The following is a 24,913-nucleotide window of genomic DNA, read 5'->3' on the forward strand; positions in this document are numbered from 1 at the left end:
TGACGCCCATTGGGATTGACACGGATTGAAATCGAGAGAATTTTTCAAAGTGTCAAAATTTTCTTATTTGGTGCGTAACTTCTGAACATTCGGTTAGATTCTGAGATTACACTTAATTTAGCTTTTAAACTGAACGCTATTAAGCAAAATACTAGAACCAACTAGATTGAATGAACTTTGATAACCTACAGAAATTACTTAATGACAGGGCTTTATACGTTTATCCCGTATTTTGCTCTTTTGGCTTTGACCGTATTCACTATAATGCGTAAATCAATGCGTGAAAGAATTTAAAATCCATTCAGATGAAACAGTGAGTAAAGTAAGCCAGAACTCAAGCGTCAAAATCGTGACTTTGTAAAAAAGAAAAACGCAATGAAAGGTAAAGCGAATTTTAAAAAAAGGAGAGCGCCTAAATAATAGCTGTTGAGAGGCTGACGGCGGCTATTAGAAAGCAATAAACATGTGAAACATCAATTTTTAATGAAAAATGTTGGCGGGTAGGTGTGGGTGGTTAGGTGTTGTGTATGTGTTGAGCATAGGTGTGGGATAGACGATGGAGGGTGGTTTGGGGGCGGGGGTAGTTGGGGGGCAGGGAGAGCCTGAAGTTACTTGAGAAGTCGAAGAAAAGCGCAAATACGGTATAACAAAAAATCTGCATAAAAACATAGCCGGTAGAATACCGGAAAAGAATCCAAGAGTCGTGCAATAAAAAATCTTATCTAACCCTACCTATTTCAGAAAAACGTTGAGAAAAAAGCAATAGAGTGAGCAAAAATCAATTTTTAGTAAGAAATATGGGGAGGTGGGGATGGGGGTGCAGTTGTTGGGGATAGGTGGCGTTGGTGGCGGTAGGTGTGGGGGGAGAAGGGGTGGTTGGAGTGGAGGGAGGTGGGTTAGTTTATACAGGTCGGAGGGAATTATGTGGGCTCTTATCTGAGCCTACCTAAATCAAAAATATGAAGAAATTTAGTTAGAATTTTTATGAAAACGTGGGTAGGTAGGTAGGGAAGGGTATAAATGGGGGAGGGTTGGGGTTAACTGGATGTAGGTGCGGTGTGTTGTGCGGAGGAGGGTGCTGTTTTTGGGGGGGGGGCAGAGGGGTGGCTGTGGTTTGTAGGTGTGGTTAGGTTTGTAGGAGGGGTTAGGTTAGGTGGGTGGGAGGGTGTACGTGAGGGGCGGGGATGGGAGAGTTTGTGGGGGAGGGGTGGTGGGGGGAGGGTTGAGGTGGGCGGGTACGTGGGTGTGAGGGTGTAGGAAGTGGTTAAATGGGACCAAAAATTCTATCGACCTCTTCAGCTTGAATATTACCAATAGTTCCCAGTTGCTATACATTACAAACAGCTATTGTTGAAGTCCTATGTTCGAAAACAGAAGTCAACAATCAAACATAACCGACTAACGTCGGGCGAACTGCTCTCAAACGACCGCAAGCGGTTGGCTTACTCAGTAGCTAGCCAGAGACTAGTGAGGCTAGCTTCAGCTTAATTCGACTGCAACTTTAAGTTTTCTAGCCATGTTAGCAAATAAATAACAACTGATATTTTAAAAAATTTCAATAATGCAAAACTTCAAAATAGAGTTTCCAGATTCCGCAGTGAAAAAAAATGTTCAAAACTATTTTTTGTCTCTGGAGTCCTGTCAAGTAACCCACCAGCAAGTTTCGTTGGCCAGTAATGATCGTTAAAAATATTCAAAAATTTCGCAAACAATCGCAAGTCTAACAAAAACTTCTTAATTAAAGATATTAATATTAACTATTTCGTTGTCTCAAGGGACTATCCAGTATCCCTATTTCAAGCTTTTCAAGTTTCACTGGCTCAAAGATCCATAAACTTGGAACATAACAATTTTCCAAAAATTTGAAATTTAATTTCATCAAAAAATTGCTAAAACTAGAGCCATTAAAATTTTGATAAACATTCCATTAACTTTAGAAAGTATGCAACAGCTTATTATCAAACCTTGGAGGAGATCACTAGGACACTGCTGCCCGAAAAAAATCAAAAATTTAAAAACTTTGCACGTAATATTAAAAGCATGAAAAACATTCTAATACATCTCAAAAAACTATAAGTTGGAGAAACCAGGCTAGAAAAACCTAAAAAAAGACAAAAAAATCAAAAACTTGACAAAAAACGGCAAGTTTTAATTAAAAAAATGCTAAAATTTGTGATAAAATATTGAAAACTAATCCATGGCCGATATAAAACTTTCCATATACTTTTCCAGTAACTACATAACACTAACGGAGGTTTTCTGACCCACTGAGGCTGAAAAACCTGGAACACAAAAAAAGGGGAAAATTGCAACTTTTGTCACAAGAATGTTAAAAATCCGTGATATTAAAATCTGAAAAATTTTCCATTAAATCTGGAAACCATACAGTAACCTATTGTTAAACCCTAGAGGACATTTCTTGACTGTTGAAACCGGACAAACCTGCAAAATGGCCAAAATATGTTTAAAAAAGCAAGTTTTATAAAGTTGCTAAAATGTGTGATAAAAAATGAAAACTAAAAAATGAATGTTTTGTCAAAATGATGAAATTCGGCATGTTAAAATCTTGAAATATTCCATTACATCGAGAAAATAGGCAGTAATCTATTGTCAAACCCCAGCGGAGTTTAATTCGATCCGAGGTTGGAGAAACCTAAAAAACGGCAAATATTTTCAAAAAAGTTGAAAAAATTGCTTAAATTTGTGATAAAAAATTAAAACTAATCCATTGCTAAAAAAATTTTCCAGTAACTTATTATGAAAACATAATGGAGGTTTTCGGACTCCCGAGGCTGAAAAAACGTAACTAAGAAAAAATGTCGAAAACAATTGTCAAAACATGATAAAAATCCGTTATGTTAAAACCTTGAAAAACATTCCATTACATTTAGAAACCATACAGTAACCTATTGTCAAACCATTGATGAGATTTCTTGGCCTTTGAGAATGAACAAACCTGCCAAACGGCCAAAATTTAAAAAAAAACTTCAACAAAAGAAGTTTTTATGCAAAAATTTGTGATAAAAATTGAAAACTAGTCCATGGCCAATAAAAATTTTTCAGTAAATTATTATGAAACATTAACAGATGTTTTGTGGCCCCTGAGGGTCAAAAAACCCGAATAAGGAAAAAAGTAGAAAATGAAAAAATTGCAAGTTGTCAAAAAAATGTTAAAACCCGTTGTTAAAATCTTAAAACATTCCATTGCATCCGGAAACTATACAGTAACCTATCTTCAACCCTAGAGGCGGTTAAGTGGCTCTCAAAAACTTGTCATATTAAAAAGTTGAAAACTATTCCAGAGCAGAACTAAATTTTTCAATAACCTATTATCAAACACTGGACTGGTGGTCGAAAAACGTAATTAATGATAACAAATTTTAAAAAATTTGAAAACAACACAAGATTTATAAAAAAATTCGTTATGTTAAAATGTTTAAACCATTCCACTGCCACTAGAAACTATGCAGCTACCTATTATCAGACCCTAGAGGAGAGGAGGTTAAGTGGCTCTTGAGGCTGAAGAAACCTAAAAAATGACAAAATATTTCAGTAAACCTGAGAAAATTCCAAAAATTAGTATACATTTGCGTTTTTAGCGAGCGGTTGTTTGTCAGCAGCTAGCCAGGGGGTGGGGGGTGCACCAGGGCTGATGGGGGGTGGGGTGAGCCAACAGTGCGTGGGGGGCAACAACGCGGTGGGGGGATGGGGGCAATAGTGGGGGATCAGCAGTGGGGAAGTCTTCAACCTCTAAGAACCGCCCTTCACATCATAAGTATAGGTCTCCAAAACAGTTTGAGCTGAAATCAGAGCTGAAAGGCTCTAAAAGCACTTAATGCCCACTGGGCGCTACCTGTTTATCCCGTTTTTGCGGACGAAAAGTCGAATGAGTCAGACGAAAAATCGGTCAAGCGAAAAATCGCATAAAGACACCAACAGGACTAATATAATTGCTGGAAACTTTGTTTGAGAGCAATTGAAAACGGAGGTAAATGGTCGAAAAAAAGAAGTAAAAATTTAAGTCATGAAAACTTGCGTCAGCTAAAAAAAACCTGTAGAATCTCAATACTCCTCTTCGAGTCGTAAAAAGACCAACACGTTTACAATAATTGCTACGAACTCCGTTCGAGAGCAATTAATAATTGAGCAATCGAATCTACCGTTGAATAATCGAGTTAAAGTAGCACCGCACCATTAATTACTTCTGGTTTTCAAAAGCCTGTCTGAAAAAAAAGCCGCTCATGATTCAGATCTTGCCCTGCCAGAGGTTTTTAAAGACCAATGAAAGAGAACCCTGTCATAACAAATTACAGATGTAGCTTCCTTAATCAATGGGCTGCAAGCTAAAGAGAAACAATAAGCAGTTGTTTACCTATAACGCGTGAATGATCTTTCTTGAGAGAGTGGACGAAATTGCACATCTCTTTAGCCCTTTTCGAGTCCACTTCTTTTTCCTTCAGACACGCATCCATGCACCACGTGAACCTGTAGAATGATCAAATACCTTGAATTCTTAAGCTTTTAAAGTCCTGACCGATCGCAAAACGAGTGGGCTCTACCGGATGCTTTTGTTGCTAATCGCAGCTCTTGAGCCAAGTAATTGTGTTATGATTGTTTTGGATTGAGTTACGTGTTTCTGTTTAGGTATTTAAAATAATTTAAGTAGCACAATTTCAAAGCAGAAAGGACAATCTAACAGGGAAATAAAACAAACTAACAAGTCCTAACTTTTCAGGTGCAAAAAAATAAAGCGAAAAGAACACAGAGCAAATAAAACTACAAAAGGCCATAATGAAATTCAAATTAGACAAAAAATAAGACGGCTAATGAGTCTATGCGTGGCAAAGAAAGTTCACAGAGTCTGGAATTACAATCTAAAGAATTGAATAAAACACGTCAACTGATTTGAGCCCTGAATTCGATAACTGACAACAAGCCAAACTATTTTGACCAAATATAAAGAAAAACAGAAAAATAAATAGTGGGTACTGTTGTTAAAGTATTGAAAGCTAAACTTTTTGACCCAAAACGTGAAAAAGCAGAGAACATGACATCTAATGAAATTCTTGCATGGCACGAAAGGCAAGGAGAGGCAACATAACAATGTTAATGTCATTAAAAGCAACTTGAGGTCAATGACACGAGAGAAAACGTACAAAAATAGCAAAAACCAGTAAAATTTTGTCAATTTTTCTTAACATAACGCTCTCAAAAACAACTTTTGGAGGTCAAACTGTACAATACCCCTAAATTACAGGCTAGTAGAATTCTTGAAGGAAATATGGGACACAAACATAGGCAAAACATTACAAAAAGTTTAAAAAATGAGCGCATATTACTGAAAAGTTGTTGAGCGTCAAGCATTAAAAACCCTTTCTGTGTTGCTAAACTCTATTTAACAAAACATCTACAATCTTTCAAAAAATAGACTGCCTTTTTCAAGAAAAATTAAAAAAACTTTGCAAATTTGAATAGAAATGCTGTTATTAAAATCGACGTTAGCAATACACAAAGATCATGAACGCAAAAGAGTATTTTTAGTGCTTGAGGAGCAGATCAATAACAAACGACCTAGAGACACTGGACTAAAAACTTCGACTCACATTTGAAAAAAGGCACCATTTCTGTCATAAAAATTCACAAACTGACAGTTTCAGTTTGAGTTGAGTCCTTTCAAACGCCATAAGCACTAGGAAGTGAGAAAACCATGTTCAGAATCCTTGTTGCTGAATTACATTCGAACGAAAATTCCATCTAATCAATGCTCAAATTTTAAAAAGCAAATTGAATCTAGACGTGCAAAGACAAGAAAAGAGCGTTCCCCGGATTCTAGAGAACACCAATGCAAAAGCAATAGATAGCAAATAACTGTCAAAAAATCTTATCGAAGAGATCAAAGTTATCAGCAAAAAATTCCTTCGGTCAGGGCAAGCAAAAATTATATGAGAAAAATAAAGATTTTAAAAAGCTTTTAACTCAAAAACTTGTCATGCTAACATCATCAACAATATTTTATCAACCAAACATCTGAACAAACTCAGATAAAAACAAGGGTGTACCTTACGATCCACTTTTTGACCTTTTAGGAGCCAAATAGAAACAGAAAAGGTAGCAAACCTTGCACAATTAACAAAACTGTTGCACCTCTTGTTGTAAAGCTATCAAAACCGCAATTTTACAAGCTAAAACAACAAAATGTTAATTTAAGCTAGCATTTGTTACCAATTTAGGTCAAACACAGACAAAAAAAGTTTTTAAAAATGGATGTAAAAACACCAGATATCACTAAGGTTTTGTTTACACTTTCAAACCAATGTGTTCAATGCATTCTTCTTTTATCACATACTACAAATAAATAACTTCTCGGCCATCAGAAACCATGGCTGACATATAAGACAATCATATGCGGACGGGGAAAAACAGGCAAAGTTCTTTAAAAACTTTCGAAATGACTTGAAATTCTTATGTTTAAACATACCCGGCAGATTGCCGGAGAATAGCCGCCGCTGATTCCCACAAACCAGATTGGGATTGAAAGAAGGGAAAAACTAATGAAAATGATCTTTGTACACAAACAACTTTAAGGTGCAAACTATTCTGATGTCACTTTGGAGCTGAACATTCTACTGTTTCGTAGTGAGACGACACAGGGGCTAGTATCAATAGCAATAAGCATTAGAGATGGTAAATAAGAACAAAGTTCTAGTAACGTCATCAAAAACTGGGCGTTATGGGTTTATCCAGTTTCTTTTTCTAAATACTCTTTTTGATACTGACTCTGTTTAATTTGAATTGCTTTGCTGAGCAACTGCTGTCTAAAAACACTTTCAGCAGAATGAAACTAGCCTGGAGAAGTCAAAAAAAATTCACGCATTATGTTCAACAAGCTGTGAACTACGGTAAAGCGACATTTTAGTACAACGAAGTAAAAAATCAGGAGCGCTATAATAGCCGGCTGAGTAGCTGAGGCGGCTATTAATCGTATCTTCAAAAAGCACAAAACTTGTGCCGCCAAAAATTTTCTCATCGCCCATCCTCAAAATTTAACTGATCTATTCAGCTTGAAAATCACCCATAAGCTTTTGAAAACAGGAAAAATTTGCAAATAGTTTTTTTTCTCTGCATTTTATTTTTTTTGACAAGACCGGCTATGATATATTTCAACCATCACAAGTAATGTTGGAACATGTTTTTCGTTGAAGTACTCTCACTAATAATATTAAATGATAAAACAATAACAAAAAAATGGCTGAAACTTTTTGAAAACACTTAAAATAAAAGTCACAGAACGCAACAGCTACTAAGGGCTACAATTAAATCAATCAATTGAGTCCTCAATGACCACCGTTGAGACCTGTCATCAATGAGATTAAGTGATAAGCCAGCAATAAGTACAAATCCTAGCAAAACTTTTAAAAAAATCACTAAATACTTATTTTAAAACGAACAAGCGTACAAGTCACAAAAAACAACATTTATCAAATGAAATGACTTTTTTTGATTAAAGCTTCTTTAGCAAACAACGACAACTCCCAATAGTGACAATAAGAGTTAAGATGACAAACAAAAGAAAAACACGCAAAACTAAAAAAAAATCGATAACTTATTGAAAACAATTAGTGTAACCGTCAAAGAAAGTACTAGCTTTCAACAAGAAACGATTAAATCGATTAACTTAATTCCTATTAGCGGCATCAGAGACTTGTCCTCAATGAGATTAAATGATAAGACATCAAAAGGTACAATAATACTAAAACGCACTCAAAACTTTTGAGAAAAAGTTGTGTCAAAGTCATGAAAACCATGAGCTAATAACTCGAGCCATTAATAAGGATCTTTTAAACCTTATTAGCAACCAATCAGACCTGCCATTGATGATACTGTGATAAGACAACAGATAATTTTTAAAAGGGGGCAAAATCTAAAATTCACTAATATTTTTTTAACAAATATTGACAAAGTCATAAAGTTTTAGCTGCCGCTTAATGAATTCAAGCAAAGGTAAAGAGGCACAATTAGAACACATGTACCGCCGTAAAAGCACTGAAGGGAAGGAAACTCTGAAAACAAGTCAAATTGACGCACCTGACAAAAAATCCCTCAAAAACCGCCACATTAAAAGTATTTTGAAAAAAGTCACGTCCTCAAACCTACTCAATTTTTCGCTTACTTTACTATTTCAGTGTGATCATAATCACCACTCTAATTTGACTTCTTACTGACGTGAAAAAGACAAAAAAAGCCTAAGCAGATCTTAAAAAGACAGCGCAGCAATACAATTCAAATTCTCTGAATTGTAGAAAACCACGATGTTCCCAATAATAGCCGCTTTCACTTTGCAGATATTAATCAACCAATGATTAAAACCAGGTAGCTGTCTACTATACAAGTGGAATGACACAAAAGACGGATCTAATCTGTTTCAGCCCCCCAGTAACTTTTATGACCCCCAGTTACGAATTATATGTTGTTATTAGCACGTTACTATGTAAGAAAATAGCACGTGCACCCGGGGGTCAAAAAAACTATGCTCACTAAGCTGGGTAGAACCGAAACAGAATAGATCCGGAAAGACAAATGTAAACCTTGCTCAATAAAAAACATAGCTGACAGATTGCCAGAAAAATAGCCACAACAGCTTCCTATATCTGCAATCTCAAAAAGATAGTAAAAGAGAGACAAAACAAATTTTTCATTAAATGGTGAGATGTTATATTTTGATTATGAATCTGTATAACTTAGTGCTGCCTCTATTAGCTGTTCTTAAATAACCTTCAATTGGAGTGACATACACCCACTTGACCTTATCTCTTTGAATTAAATTTTAAAAAGTCAATTTCAGAGTGAGGAAGTCATTTTTGAGAGTGAGGTAAGTCACACGTGACCAAAAATTTAATCAGGCGAATGGACAGACAAAACTTACTCCAATAGTCAAGCAAGCGATTCAGTTGAAATTGCATGAACAAATGAACAAAAAGTGGCTGTGCCGTCATATGGTCGTAACAAAAATTTTGACGAAATAAAAAATATAGCAGGACAAGTCCTGACGTACAATTCCAAGAAATTCCATTGACTAAACAAACAATTACACCTAAAACGGACTGAGTGAATTGGGAAAACCAGTTCCAAAAAAAGGTCAAAAAATTTACAAATTTTAAATTGAAAATATTCAATGTCAAAATGCCGCATGCGAACAAAAACTAAAAGCAAGAGTGAAATTTGGTTCAAACAAAAAACTAGGCCTAGAATGAACTACGAGTGAATTGGGAAAACTATTTCTAAAAAACTAGCCGGAAAAATTCCGGAAACGACTCGAAGTGAAAATCCATTTAAACGCCATCCAACTACTCATCAAATAAAACGTGCCTTCACTAATTTATGATTATCTTGAAACAAAACCATGAAACAAAAAAGTACGAACAGTAAAATCAAATCTGTTAAAATGATAAAAAATCTGATCAAATTTTGTTATAAATTGAGATCCCAAAAAAACTATCTCCTAAATACTTTAGGCTAAATTATGAAAAGAAAGCTCTTAAAAACAACTTTCACTGAAAAACTGGAAAAAGTTATCAAATTTTTTAAAATTTCAAAAGCATATAAATCCAAAGAAAAATTCCTATCAGCCAAAAGGTTATCCAGTTGCTCGCAAAACAATAGGCAAGTCATAATAGGCTAAGAAACTTAGCTAAAAACAAAAAAAAAACGAAAAACTTCAAAAAATTAAGAAAAATAGTTCCAATTTTTGCCATTTTTTGTCATATTTCTCAACAAAAGAAAAACATTTTTACAAAAAAAGATGTAACCAATTGTTATCATAAATTTGCTCAAGTAGAAGGGGTTTCTTCAATACCCATTTGAGCCAGCAAAACAAAATAATTGTCAAAAAAACGCAAAAATTAGCCCGAAAATCAGCAAAATACATTAAAAACTTCCGAATTATCATAAAATTTACATGAATTTCCAAAAACCTTTAAAGCACTACCGAAACCAGCTTAAAATTAAAACAAAAACATAACCAAACCTCTTAACCAAAATAAATAAAAAAACTGCTTTAAAATGCCGCACGTGAAAAAAATTTCGCTCGCTTAGAGAAAATGTTTTCACACCTCAATTTCTCGCTCTCTCAAAAACAGCGGTATGAACAAAAACCACTCTCTTTTCGCTCCGCTCTTCACTTTTGTTCAGCACCAAAATCACTCCTAATTTTTTCACGCGTTTCATTTCCCGCTTCAAAAATCACTCCAATAAAAATGATTTAAAAAAAGGACTTCTCCAATACTCCTCTCCGAGTCGTAAAAATCCTACCCAAAAAATCGAAACAGTAAAAATCGAAAGTGAAATTGCCGCATGTGAACAAACCACTAGCGAGAAAGCGATTTTTTGTTCGAACACCGTTTTCTCCCTCTAAAATTAGAGCGAAAAAATTTCACGCCGCAAAACCACTCGCTTTTTCGCTCCACTTCCTGTTTCGGCGTGACCAAAATCACTGCTCCAATTCGACTATCATGAAAAATCATGAAAATGTGTGAACAGATCTTAAAAAAAGACAGCGCCCCAATACAATTCAAATTCTTAGAATTGTAAAAAAGAATTACAGTTAGTTTGAATTTCATCCATCCTCGCCCGATTTTTTTAAAAACTATATCACGTGCATCAGGGAAAAGTTATAATAACATGATGGCATTTAAATTGCTAGTGATCACTGGAAGAGCTCAACGGCTCGAGCAATCCAAATAACACTAATAACAAACACAAGAAGTGATTCACTGTTCGCAACAATTTTTACGACTGCAACTTGTTTTGAGTTCAACAAAAATTCGTATTGCGACGACACAAAGAAATGTTTTCATTTGAAATAGAATCCTCACCTGTAGCAAGGGTCCACATTGGTAATGACTTTCTTTTCATCGTCGTGAAACTTCATTAACAGCTCCGTTCTCAATGTGCAGTAGTGCACATTGCGAGTCTTCACAAACAAAGTGCGCAAGAACTGCAGAATAACGTCATACAGGTGGATGTTGTGACCGATAAACTCGACTAGTCTTTTATGAAACGTAAGAATTGTTTCCGCTTGCTCGATTTTTCGTTCATCAAATATGTTCCTTTAAAATTAAAATTTTAGACTCACCTGACCCCAACCCCCCCCCCCCACCACAAAAAAAGAATAGATAAACATAGCCAGTAAATCGCAGGAAAATAGCCGTCGCTGACCCGCTTGACGCACATTGGGATTGAAACAGAAAAAAATAAGAGATAGAAATTGAAAGAATTTTTCAGTGTCATGTTTTATTTGGTGTGCAAACTCTGCATATTCGGTTAGATTCTTAAATTACACTTACTTCATCTTTTAAACTGAACGCTATTAAGCGTAATACTAATGCCAGCTAGCAATCGCTTCAATGAACTTTGATAATCTAATTCACAATGACCGGTCTTTATATGCTTATCCTGTTTCTTTTGATCTTTTGATTTTGCTCTTTTGACTTTGACCGTAACTCACTACAATGCGGAATTCAATGTGTGAGAGTTTAAAATCCATTCAGCTGAAACAGTGAGTGAAGCAAGTCAGAAGTCAAGCGTGAAAATCGTGACTTCTGTAAAACAAAAAACGTGATCAAAAGGTGAAACGAATTAAAAAAACATAGCAGGACAAGTCCTGACGTACAATTCAAAGAATTTTCATTGACTAAACAGAAAACTAGACCTAGAACGGACTATGAATGGATTGGGAAAAACATTTAGAAAAAAATCCTATCCAAAAAATTGAAAAAAACAGTAAAAATCAAAGTGATATTGCCGCATGTGAACAAAAAACCACTGGCGAGAAACCGAAAAAATTTCACGCCGCAAAACCACTCGCTTTTTTGCTCCACTTCCTGTTTCGGCGTGACCAAAATCACTACTCTAATTTGACTTCAAAAATCATGAAAATGTGTGAACATATCTTGAAAAAAAGACAGCGCCCCAATACAATTCAAATTCTTTGAATTGAAAAAACACAACAGACAAGTCCTGACGTAAAATTCAAAGAATCATCATTGACTAAACAAAAAACTAGACCTAGAACGAACTATGAGTGAATTGGGAAAACCGTTTGCAAAAAATCAGATAAAAAAACAGAAGATCAAAGTTAACATGCCGCACGTGAAAAAAAATCAACAGCGAGAAAAAGAGTGGTTTTGCGACGTGAAATTTTTTTCGGCGTTACCAAAATCATTACTCCAAATAGAATCATGAAAATGTGAAAAGATCTAAGACAAAAGCCGGAAAAATTCCGGAAACAACTTGAAGAGCCATCTTCGTGAAAGAATTACCTTTTAAATCAACTGGTTCCTACTAAAGTGACTACTAAAAACAAAAAAATCAGTCAAACATGAGGATAGCCCATAAAAACCAACTGAACTAAAAAATTACATTACTCCTATATATAAAAGAGGCCAAACTTTTTGTACGAAATTGAAGACAATGAAGTACGCGAATAGCAACAGTCAAGCCAATTTAGGCTCCCATAACTTTATTATCGAAGAAAAATTTGAATACTGCAAAAAATGGCCAAAAATTGTTAAATAATTTTATCAGTTTCCGTAAGTTCTCTCAATCAAAACGCTATTTTATGTAATCAATTCAAGTAATTTTTCAGTAATCACAAAAAGTAATCAATTGGTAGCTAATTAAACATTGCCGCTTTAACTATAAACATTAGTTGTCGCTTTCAATCACAATGAACGCTATAAAACGAAAAAAATGAAGAAAAATTAATCAAATGGAAATTAATTATAAAGACTAAAGAGACATCAATATTCAAACGCAAAAACTCGTATGTAGGTGTACAAGGTGTACAATTTTACAAAATAGCCGGCAGATTGCCGGGAAAAAGCCGCGATAGAAACTTGTGGCCTTCCATGGAACCGAAACTACTAAAAAATAAGATAGGCAGAATGACCAAAAGTCCATTAACAGAACACTAAACTCTTTGGGTTAGACTTTTTCGAACTGTCATTTTTATGAGACACTACGATCTATAAGGAAAAACCCTAATAGAGCAATTTCAAAATTAATATTCGAAATCCAAAATTCAAGACTCTAAAACTCAAGAATTAGGGCATATACGTTTGGCAATACTTAGATGCACACTATTGACCTTTCACAATTAAATGTTCATAAATTTTACAGTTCATTAAGTGCGCTCAGATATCATTTTTTTGAGAGAGGTAAGTCACTCAACTGACATAAAAGCAGAACCAATCACGTCACGCAGTAGAAGTAGAAGTCACCGAAATTGAAAAAGTAAACGGTCGCAAGAATCGCTATCGGTTTGCCACTATCAAAAACAATAACACCCCACGTCAAAAACAGGCATCCAATTCAGGAATTATCAAAAAGACATTGACATATTTACCAATTGCGTGAGAAAAAGTCCGCTCAAAGAGCCAAAAATGGACAAATAAATGAAAAAAAGCCATAAACTGAGACCAAAAATGAAATATGGGGCAATTTTGCACTTGAAACGAAATATTCAGCTCTCAGAAACATTGTGGTATCGATTTCAGTTGGTTGCGTATTCAAGCAGCATTGATCAAAATTTACTTCTACAAAAAACCAAGTTACAATAAAAACAATTGGGCCAAATTGACGAAAACACGGCTAAAAACTGTCATATATAAGCTCCAATCTCTCAAAAAAAACTTTTCGAAGTCGAAAAGTCATTTACTTAACGCAGTGCATGAACGAAGAACTTCTCTCGCTCATAAAAGAGTTAAAACGGCAATTTTCCTCACTTTCACTAAGGTCAAAAAGCCGCCTGAACAAATAGTACTTCCGGTAAAAAAAAAAACCTTAAGAAAACCAATACTCGTCTTCGAGTCGTAAAAAGACAGCGCCCTAATACAAAAATTCAAATTCTTTGAATTGTAAAAAGAAGAGCGCCTAAATAATAGCCATTGAGAGGCTGACGGCGGCTATTAAAAACAGAAAAAAATGTTCATAATGCAACCATGATAAACGAGAGCAAAAAGTTCTAATGAGAAGAAATGAGAAAATTTAAAATTTCCCGAGGTAAATACAAAGTCAGCGTAAATCCTAACGTCATCGAGGAACCTCGAGTTACCAAAAGATCAATCACAGATTTACAAAATTGGAATTTGCAAAGTTTTACACGAGATTTTTGTCTAAAAATACTTTCACTTTCATGGGAAACAATTCCTTTCCTTTTCACCACCACTCCTTGTCGCCTAATTTTAGGAGCTGAACTCATAAATGTGCTCTGATCACTCGTGCTATACATGACTGTTTCTTTAGTCTTTATATACTCGCTCAAGAGGGGCGAAATTTCCTCTCCAAACAAATTCTGATTCTGCTGCCAAATCTGTCTTTTGACACTCAAACTGCATAAACTGTGACGATATACCACTTTGTTCGTTTCAATTTTTTTCAATATGTCCTCAGGAATTTCTGGCAGCCGAGACAGTGCATCAAACAAAATATCTTGCAGTGGTTCAAACTCAATTAAAACGAAGTTCTTTTCAACAAGGGACAGAACAACGGGGTTATTACCACTGGCCTCTCCGCTTTTATCAGAACTAGAGTTGTCACTGTTACCCTTTTTCGATGATTGACCTTGATCCTTGCACACATTTTCTAGACAATTTCGCAACTGTTCCTTCAGCACTTCGATTAGCGACTGGTGGAAATCGCGTCTCGGAATGTCATGAAGATCCATTAAGGGCAGGGCTGGTCGTAACGATGGTAGCAGAACGCTGTTATCCGTCTAAATCAATCAACGTCGCACAAAAGCTTGCGGAAAGAATGACATCTCAAAGTGGCTTAAAGTGATAGTAGATTAGTTGATGAGTCGATACTTGGCTATTTTTAAGTATTTAGAAATTTAAGCAACCACTCCTGCTTAAATTTCCGAGCACTTAAAAATAGATCAGTATCAGCTCCTCAACAAATCTACTATCACTTGAAGCCACATTGAGATGCCATATTTCCTCCGCAAGGTTTTTAAAAATTGTGTTGAAACTTTCAAGGAAAACTTGAAGGAAAAAAGTCAATACTTCAAATTCAATATTAAAATTTCTTAAAACACTTCGTACAATAGCAAAAGCTATGGCAATTCTTTAAAAAAACAAAAGCCATACCTGCATCCCTTTCCACGCAAAGTTAAGCCAGAGTAAACAGTAGTGAAAATAGAACAACTAAAGTTTCGCATTGAAAAGAAAAAACAACTAGGTTTAATGAGCAGTAATTTGCAGTTTGAAACAATACAATAGAAAAAAGAAGAAATTACGTGTCAAGTTTTGCCACCAAAACAAAGTGCCGTAATACATATCTAAAATCGTTTTCATGTCATCCAAAATCCTGATATGATAATTTGACTTCTTACAATACGATTTTTTAGAATGTCAAAAACTTTGCTTTTAGATTACAAAAATAACCGACTAACGTCAGAAGACTTGCTCTCAAATCTATAGCGCCTGCTCGTCGGTGGGGGGGGGGCGTGATTAAATTTACTAAGAGGCTTCAAATGGTCATTACAGGTTATTATATTCGACTATATCCACTAATAAAAGTTAAATTGAAAATTTTTCACCAAATTCAGCGCACTTTTCAATATATATTTCAATATATATCATGCTAAACAGAAAAGTCAAGATCGTAAGAGTCACTCAAAAAGTCAAAACGTCAAGCGAAAAATTTGCATTAACAGCTGGTAGAATACGGGAAACGACTCGATGAGTCGTGCAATAAAAATTCTTAACTAAACATACCTACTGTCAAAAAGAAAAAAGCAAAATATAGTAAGACGCAAACAATGTTAGAAATGTGAGTAGGTGTGGGGGCGTAGGTATCTGGAGTGGGGGAGGGTGGTCGAGGGCGCTGGAAGGGGTACATAGGAAGGGCTAGTTTGAGGGTGGATAGACGGGAGTAGGGAGTTGTTGGGGGTAGGTATGGGGGGAATAGTTGAACGGGAGGGGGTACGTAGGTTATACACAGATAAAACATACAAACACACACACATTCACCACACATAACACGCACAAAGTAAATCGCACAAATACAAACCCCAACACCAAAAAAACAATCTTTATTTTTGGAAACCGATCTTTATTCAAGATCCCTCGCGTTCAATTAGGTCTTCTCCGTTTTTTTCTAAACAACTAGGTGTGGACTGGTTGAGGCAATTGTATCGGTAATTGTAACTTGCATTAAACTTCGAATGAAACTTTTCGAAGTCCTATTCGAAATGGTTGTCTTTTTGATGTCTCATGAGTATAATGAAAAAATTAATAATTTAAAATCTCACAGATAAGTTTCCGGCGATTTGAAAATTGAATCGTTTCCTTGCACAAATTTCAAGCGGCAATTGGCTAGAAATAATTTGTAACTTTTCTAATTTTTCATGATTCCTGATAGTTATTGCACTATTTGTGTCCAACACTTCAAGAGACTCCCTCGCTAAAACTAACTTTTTCCCTCTTTCTCTTAATCACATACAAAACGCATCCCACACACACACGCGCACACACACACAACCATATTTATACACCCAAAAAAACGCACGCATGCACAAACAAAAGAAAACCCGACCATTTTTTTTAATTTTCTTTATTGCAACTCATCTTTATCCACTGCTCGCACCGTTCAATTGTGTCCTGTTTGAGTCATCTGGAAAGCTCGGTGTGGAATTTTTGAGGCAATTGTATCGGTAATCGTAAATTTGAAACTTAAATTTGAAATGAATATTTTAAGAAATTTTTCCAAAAGTTTTGTCATATTTGATGTTTCATGACCACAATAGGTTAACTCCTTTTTCTTAAAATCTCGCAAATTTGCTACCAGCAAAGTTTGAAGAACACAACTCTGGCTTTGAAAATTTAAAACCCAATTTGTAGCAAATATTATTTAGTTCTTCTAATTTTCTAGATTTCTTGACTCGGCAGTTTCCACAGTTTTTCCACTCGGCCTCTACTTGCGCACAAGATGTAAGGGAACGTTGAACACTATCCTCAAAGCTCCTTACTTACTAGTATTGAAAAATTGGTTATCACTAAAATTTATTGATTTTAGTGATTACCAATTTTTGGTCAATCAAATAATAAAAACATATTTCGATAGCTGAAAACATAGACGCCAAAAAATTTAACACGTGTTTTTAACTCAGTGACCAATCTCGGCCCTTACTTGCGTCTAATATGTAAAGGAACGTTGAACAATATCCTTGAAGCTTCTTAGTAGTATTGAAAAATTGATTATCACTAAATTTTATTAAGTTTTATGTGAACTGGAAATGAAATTTTTTTCATCTATCAAATCCGCTTTTCTTATATTAGGACTTTAACAATCAATAAAGTATTTAATTTTTCAAATTATAAAAACGACCACATTCTGGAAAAGAAGATCAATTCCAAGAACAATTTGAAAATACAGAAACGAAAAATAGTATTCTAATTTTCAAAATTATTAACTCTGTCATTAGGTTTTCAACCTGGACATTAATAAAATCTCCAACACAATCTTTTTGTAAGGCATTATACGACAGGAGGTTAATTCGAACTATCTGCTCTGACAACTTAAGGAATACAAATAAAGAAGATAAGAAAGGATTTCCATCTTCACTTTTCAAAAACGAATTTGGTTGTTCTGAAGTAATAAGTTTAGACGAAATAAAAAACTGTTTGCAAAAACAACTCTAGCATAAAGAAAAGAATACATTTTTTGTTGCATTTAGCTTTAAAATTTCAAAATTGATTTTTGCTTTTTTGAGAGCTTTAAATTGCCCAAAGTCTCCTATTATCTACAAAAACTTGTTCGATACAGACACATTGGTTCTTACAATAGTTCGTTATCAGGAGAAAAAAGGGAGACAGAAGAATTTTAAGAAAAATACAATGATTGGCCAAATTAAATTTTAGTACAAACTTCTCAGCCTGTTTTTAAATTTCAGCGCAATGAGTCACCCCCGAGCGATTTTTTTTCCTTTTCGATTTTCCTTTAAAATTTTGAGGTGTTCTCCTCTTTTTTCAGATATATTTTTCTAATAACTTTTTATATAAATCAAAACTAGTTCCTGAGGACTACAAGATGGTGTTCATTTTTTCTCAACCATGCGTGAACAAAGTTAAAAAAGCGAGCCTCGCGTAATAATCCCCATTTTCGAAAAATGGAACAAAGTCTTGGTTAACTTTAGCTTAGTCCGAAAATTATACCAATCTACATTGATAGTTCAGTTCAGTGACTAGACACTTCTCTCCTTTTGGATGAGTGCATTTGAACATAGAAGCCATCATATTATTTTGACAAACTAAACTCACACTGTTTTCCTGAAATTATCCTCACCTTTGTATGATACTCTTTCAAAACTGCCCCAAATATCCTAACGTTAAATTGGACTTTATATCATAATGTTTAAACCTACCCGAAATCTGCAATCCATTCCTCGGGGTCATCGCATGACGAAAGCTGTTACGTGATATAATCAGGCCCAGGTACGCCGAGGTGCTCGAGACCTCGAGGCATGTCTGTATGAATAGTTGGTCAATCAAATATTAAAAAAAAACATTTTAATAACTAAAACATAGACTCCAAAAAATTTAACACCTGTCTGTAACTCAGTTAGCAATCTCGTCCTCTACCTGGGTTTAATATGAGGGGAACGTTTAACACTATGCTCGAAGCTTCTTAGTACTATTGAAAAATTGATTATCACTAAATTTTATTAATCTTTATGATAACTGGAAATGAAACTTTTTTCATCTATCAAATCCGCTTTTCTTATATTAGGACTTTAACAATCAATAAAGTCTTTAATTTTTCAAATTATAAAAACGACCACATTCTGGAAAAGAAGATCAATTCCAAGAGCAATTTCAAAATACAGAAACGAAAAATAGTATTCTAATTTTCAAAATTATTAACTCCCATTAGGTTTTCAGCCTGGAGAATAATAAAATCTCCAACACACCATCTTTTTGTAAGGCATTATACGACAGGAGGTTAATTCGAACTATCTGCTCTGACAACTTAAGGAATACAAATAAAGAAGATAAGAAATGATTTCCATCTTCACTTTTCAAACACGAATTTGGTTGTTCTGAAGTAATAAGTTCAGATGAAATAAAAAACTGTTTGCAAAAACAACTCTAAAATATAGAAAAGAGAACATTTTTTGTTGCATTTAGTTTTAAAATTTCAAAATTCATTTTTGCTTTTTGAAAGCTTTAAATTGCCCAAAGTCTCCTATTTTCTACAAAAACTTGTTTAATACAGACACATTGGTTCTTACAATAGTTCGTTATCAGCAGAAAAAGGGAGACAGAAGAATTTTAAGAAAAATACAATGATTGGCCCAACTAAATTTTAGTACAAACTTCTCAGCCTGTTTTTAAATTTCAGCGCAATGAGTCACCCCCGAGCGATTTTTTTTTCTTTTCGATTTTCAGGTGTTCTCCTCTTTTTTCAGATATATTTTTCTAATATCTTTTTATATAAATCAAAACTAGTTCCTGAGGGCTACAAGATGGTGTTCATTTTTTCTCAACCATGCGTGAACAACGTGAAAAAAGGCGAGCCTCGCGTAATAATCCCCATTTTCGAAAAATGGAACAATGTCTTGGTTAACTTTAGCTTAGTCCGAAAATTACACCAATCTACATTGATAGTTCAGTTCAGTGACTAGACACTTCTCTCTTTTTGGATGAGTGCATTTGAACATAGAAGCCATCATTTTTATTCTGACAAACTAAACTCACACCGTTTTCCTGAACTCATTACATTTAGAGAGCATAAAAATTATCGTCACCTTTGTATGATACTCTTTCAAAAATGCCCCAAATGTCCTAACGTTAAATCGGACTTTTTATCATAATGTTTAAACCTACCTGAAATCTGCTAATCCATTCCTCGGGGTCATCGCATGACGAAAGCTGTTCCGTGATATAATCAGGCCCAGGTACGCCGAGGTGCTCGAGACCTCGAGGCATATCTGTATGAATAGTTGGTCAATCAAACATTAAAAACATATTTCGACATCTGAAAATATAGACGCCAAAAAATTTAACACTGTTTTTAACCCAGTGAGCAATCTCATTCCCAGTGAACTAGTTAATTGCCACGAGTTAAGGCGCATTTATCTGCACCAGAGTTTGAAAACTGTAACACAACTTTGAGTCGTAACTTCAACGCCAATTTTCAGGTGTTTTCAATTACTGATATTATAGATCCTTGGCAAACGGTTTATAATTAATCAATGACGTGTCATTATTTTAGTCACCGCGGCGTATTCAGTTTTTTTTTTCAATTCTGAACTATCAAAACCCTATTCAAACTATCACTAATCATCAAATCATCATATGTGGCCCTAAAGTTGATATAGACTATCGCATAAGATCACTTAGTCTACACTCAAAGGACATGCAGTGACGAGATATCATTAAGTTTTTAACGTTGAATTACATCTTCTATATGCCAACCCTTTTATGTCGTTTTCGTTAATGTTCAAAGCATTAGGTAAGTATTAGCATGCTACGCAAATTCCTAGCAGTTATTGTTCCCGCCCTACAAAATTAATTGGCACTTGAATTTCCAGCCAGCCTGGAATTTTTAGCCAATTTTATCCGATATCTTTTGTGGGACATTCTTTCCGAGGCACCTTTTGCGGCAAAAGTTGCATCAATGAAAAACTATTTCAAAACAATGTATGATAGAAAAGACGACCCATAAAGGTCGGACGAGCTGCTCTGAAACGACACGAGCGGAGTGACGTGGACTATAACATCACAAATGGGCTCAAAATGGAGTTATCTGAACAAAAATTTAGAATAAAAAATGAAAACAGGTGAATGAAACCTTTTTCAGTTGACATTTTATAGTTAACTGCCGAGTGGAGCTGCTTAAAACTCCAAATATAGAGCAGCGTACATCAAAATCAAAAGTCGGGCGCAAAAAGCCACACAAAATGTCAAATAATCGGACGAAAAATTGCTTAAGCAGAAGGTCGCTTACAGACGTACAGGACCCAAATACATTGGTTAACAGTGAACTTTTAAATTGCATGATTACAAAAATTGGCTGCTTTGGAAGAGCAGCTTCAGTAACATTCCAAATTTTCTGTCAATTGAATTGCATGAAAGACCGATAGAACTTTGAACTCCTCCAAGGTTTAGAAAAGTGACAAGAGTATGCACGGAAAAACTGTGGATAGAAGTTTGCCCGTTTCCCAATGAGGTAGTCAGTTGAGTACCACGTAAAATTTGTTAAACTTGATCATGCCTATATCCATTTCAAGCAAGCTTTTGCATGTTAATTGTAAAGCTTTATGATCGAATACAACACATATCACGTTGATATCAACTGACTGCTACTTATGGAAAGCTTTTATCTGCATTTCCGTCGTAAGTACAATAGTCACTAATTCAAACCTGACAACAGTAAAAAAAACCGATCTATTTTCTGGCGATAGACAGACAAAATGGTACTCAGAATGATACTAAAAATGCTCTTCCGAAAAGGCGGTTTACCAAGTTATATTGGGTTTTGGACGTTTACTCGAGTAAATACTACTAACTTTGTTCGAGAGCAATTAAACGCTACAGACTTCTCAAAAAAAATAAGCTGAGATGTACAGTTTCCTATCTTCAGGCAGTTTTACGATGAGAAATTCCGATATTGCATAAATTATATGGAGATCGCCAAATAGTAGACATTATTCCTGAAATGAATTGATAAATTTCTCGCATCATCATCCCCAGATCTATTTTCAGCTTACATTACATTGGTCCAAAATAAAATTCCAGAAGCTTTTGGTGTATAATCTAAAACTGTTATAAGATAACAGCCTACATCACAAAATGGCTCTCGAACAACAGTCAAGGATTAGATTTGGTTGTAGATAGCTTAAGCCTAGAGTGCGGTGGTGGAAGTTTTGGCATAAAATACTCCTACACATCATGAACAGCTCCATTAGTAGTATATAGATGAGCGGAGCTGCCCGGGGGGGGGGGGGGGGGTGGTGACCCACATGTTTTAAGATAGGCTATAGCGATTTCAAATCATTTTGGTCACCGTTCAATTATCACAGTAATGTATAAAGATAGGTAATAGATTTTACATGTATTAAGATTTGATTTTTGACAGTATTGTATAAAAATGGGTAATAGGTTTTACATGTATTAACATTAGAGTTATGGGAACAACGTATAAATATAGGTAATAGATTTTACATGAATTAAGATCTGATTTTTGACAGTAATTTATAAAGATAGGTTTTAGATTTTACACGCATTAAGATTGCAAATAAGACAACATCGCATTAAGATTGGTAATAGGTCTTATGTATAAGATTTCTCATTAAATTTTTTCATCACAAAATAACAAAAAAAAAGATTAACAGATAGCAAATTGGAAAATGAAGCTGTGTTATATTTTTAATTGCTCTTGAACGCAGTTCATAGCAATTATTGTAAACTTGTGTGTCTTTTATGCAAGTCTTTCACTTGACATTTTTGCGCTTTTCTTCTAGAACATTCTTTGACTGCTAAAGTGAATTTTTCACGCTTTCGTTCTTCATTTTTGAGTGATCGCTAGTGCTCCAAAGTTGCTAATATAAAAGCGGTTGGAGCATGGCAAAATTAAGTGACTCGTAGCCAAGTTGGTAGTGAGTTTGGCCATGGAGCGAGAGGTCAGTGGTTCGAGTCTCGGTGGGGTCAAAGTTTTTTGCACCCATAAAGAAAAAATTGGTCTAGACTAAAGAACATCAATTAAAGTGCCTCGCATGTCGTTCATGAGCAAGTCCTCCGACAATTGTCGGTTTATGTTTTTCTTTCAAGATGAGTCATCTTTTTATGCTAATGTTTTAAGTTACTTGGTAGCAAACAGTGGTCAATAAGACTAAGTGTAAGGATCGCTAGTGCTCCAAAGTTGCTAATATAAAAGCGGTTGGAGCATGGCAAAATTAAGTGACTCGTAGCCAAGTTGGTAGTGAGTTTGGCCATGGAGCGAGAGGTCAGTGGTTCGAGTCTCGGTGGGGTCAAAGTTTTTTGCACCCATAAAGAAAAAATTGGTCTAGACTAAAGAACATCAATTAAAGTGCCTCGCATGTCGTTCATGAGCAAGTCCTCCGACAATTGTCGGTTTATGTTTTTCTTTCAAGATGTGTCATCTTTTTATGCTAATGTTTTAGGTTACTTGGTAGCAAACAGTGGTCAATAAGACTAAGTGTAAGGCCGAAAATTCTACAGTGCTAATACACTTTCAAATATTCTGATTAGCACCTGTGTTGAGAATAAGCTTATTCTAAATAAAGAGGTTTCTATAAAATGACTATCGATCAAACTCATGATTGTTGTAATTAATAGTTCCTAAATCACATATTTATTATGAATGATGTCACAGCAAACTATAGCTATTTTCAGAGACTGTACAGGTAAAAAGGATTATCTCAAAGAACTGATAAAAACGAAACAATCAACTCAACTCTGGGTTAACTGGAAGAAAAATGGATCAAAATAGACCTCTGTTGAACTAATAACATTTTATTGGTCTCCTTATATGGATGTCTACATTGATACACACAAAAAATTCTTATTGTTAGCTACGATGAAAGTTATTCAGTCAGAAGTGCTAGAACAAAAGGGACTTTAGGAATTTCCAGGTGTTTCTTTATTTCAGAAGAGTAAGTCGTGCTTGATTTTTTCATCCAGGGTTGTCTCAGATCTGGTGAACACCTTGCGAAATAAGTCAGAAAACTTTTACATGCTCAGCTTGAACTTTAAAAACCCGGTTCGGGTTTCCCATCAAGAATGATTACTTTAAACAGTGGACTCATCAATTTGAAAAAACTTTATTATAATCACATCACATGTTCACAAGCGGAAAATTGATTTAAATGTATAAAATGAATGAATCAGAAAAGAATCAGAAAATTTAGATTATCAAAGGTGTCGTATGAATTCCATCTGCATCCACAATTCGTTTTGGATAGAAAAACGAGAGTCCTTTTTTGTTTGCTCATAGGTTAGAATTTGGTGATTTATAGTTCTGAATCCTCTGTTAGTTGAGGCTATATTCACTGCATCGTCCAGGACTCGTCTGTATTTCTGTAAAGGTCCATCACTGTTTTCTTCCAGAACACTCTTGTTAAGTCCTTTGCTGCTGAACTTAGTTTTATTCGTTACTGAATTATAGCAACAGTAAGTTTTGCTACATAAACATAGCATTTCAGTACATCGGAATTCCTCTTTGAATAATCCAGGCTCACGCTTGTCATGTTTTATATGCTTATCGCAACAAGTTCTTGGGAAAAAATTACTTGTACTATTAGCATGACAAAAATTTGTGCAGTCATTACTTCTCATCTCATTCCAAATACTCCTCATTTCTGGTTTAATGCATTCATAGAGATTTTCATGAGCCAGTGCCAGATACAGAGAATCAGTGTCCATTTCAAGCTCCTCAAATTTCTGAACATCACAGAACTTGTCAAAGAAATTGTAGTAGAGCTCCAGCATTCTCAGTTTTGCATACTGTAAGATAAAGAATACAACAATTATTGGTTCACGATGCTCAACAGTGCTTTTTGCAAGCTCAACCTCATATATATCTGTCGAAACGTTGTTCAATCTTCTAAAAAGACGATTATTAATAGCTTTATGCGTCTTTTCATCGTTAAGATAAAGAGTTTCTGTGTGTCGACTTCGATCCATAATCTGATAACCATACGAGCTGTTCCCAAGTAATTTCATAGTTTCAGCAACAACGCTAGAGTCTGGATTTTCATCACCTTCTCGTCTTGCATCAACAACAGATTGTACAAAACCGTTGAAACATTTTTGCGGGGGGTATTTTTATACTCAAGGAATCTGTGGATTTTGGTACAGCGGAGACCAAGCTTCAAATAGAACTTTAATAATGG

The 24,913-nt window shown here is 35.0% G+C and overlaps 1 protein-coding gene across 1 annotated transcript in view; it reads right to left on the reverse strand.

Moving 5' to 3' along the window:
• The window catches only part of LOC142344636 (negative elongation factor B-like), a 28,103-nt gene extending 8,036 nt beyond the window's left edge, over positions 1-20,067 (reverse strand). The window contains exons 1-4 of the mRNA XM_075396449.1: positions 19,884-20,067; positions 14,211-14,770; positions 10,872-11,045; positions 4,373-4,485 (exon numbers count right to left, since the gene is read on the reverse strand). Of these exons, the coding sequence (XP_075252564.1) occupies positions 4,373-4,485; positions 10,872-11,045; positions 14,211-14,770; positions 19,884-19,985 (949 nt within the window). The 5' untranslated portion in view covers positions 19,986-20,067. The remainder of the gene's footprint in view (positions 1-4,372; positions 4,486-10,871; positions 11,046-14,210; positions 14,771-19,883) is intronic.
• Positions 20,068-24,913: the final 4,846 nt, after the last annotated feature.

This window comes from Convolutriloba macropyga, chromosome 8 (assembly GCF_964194025.1).
Source record: "Convolutriloba macropyga chromosome 8, txConMacr16.3, whole genome shotgun sequence".
In the NCBI taxonomy this organism is placed as follows: Eukaryota; Metazoa; Xenacoelomorpha; order Acoela; family Convolutidae; genus Convolutriloba; species Convolutriloba macropyga.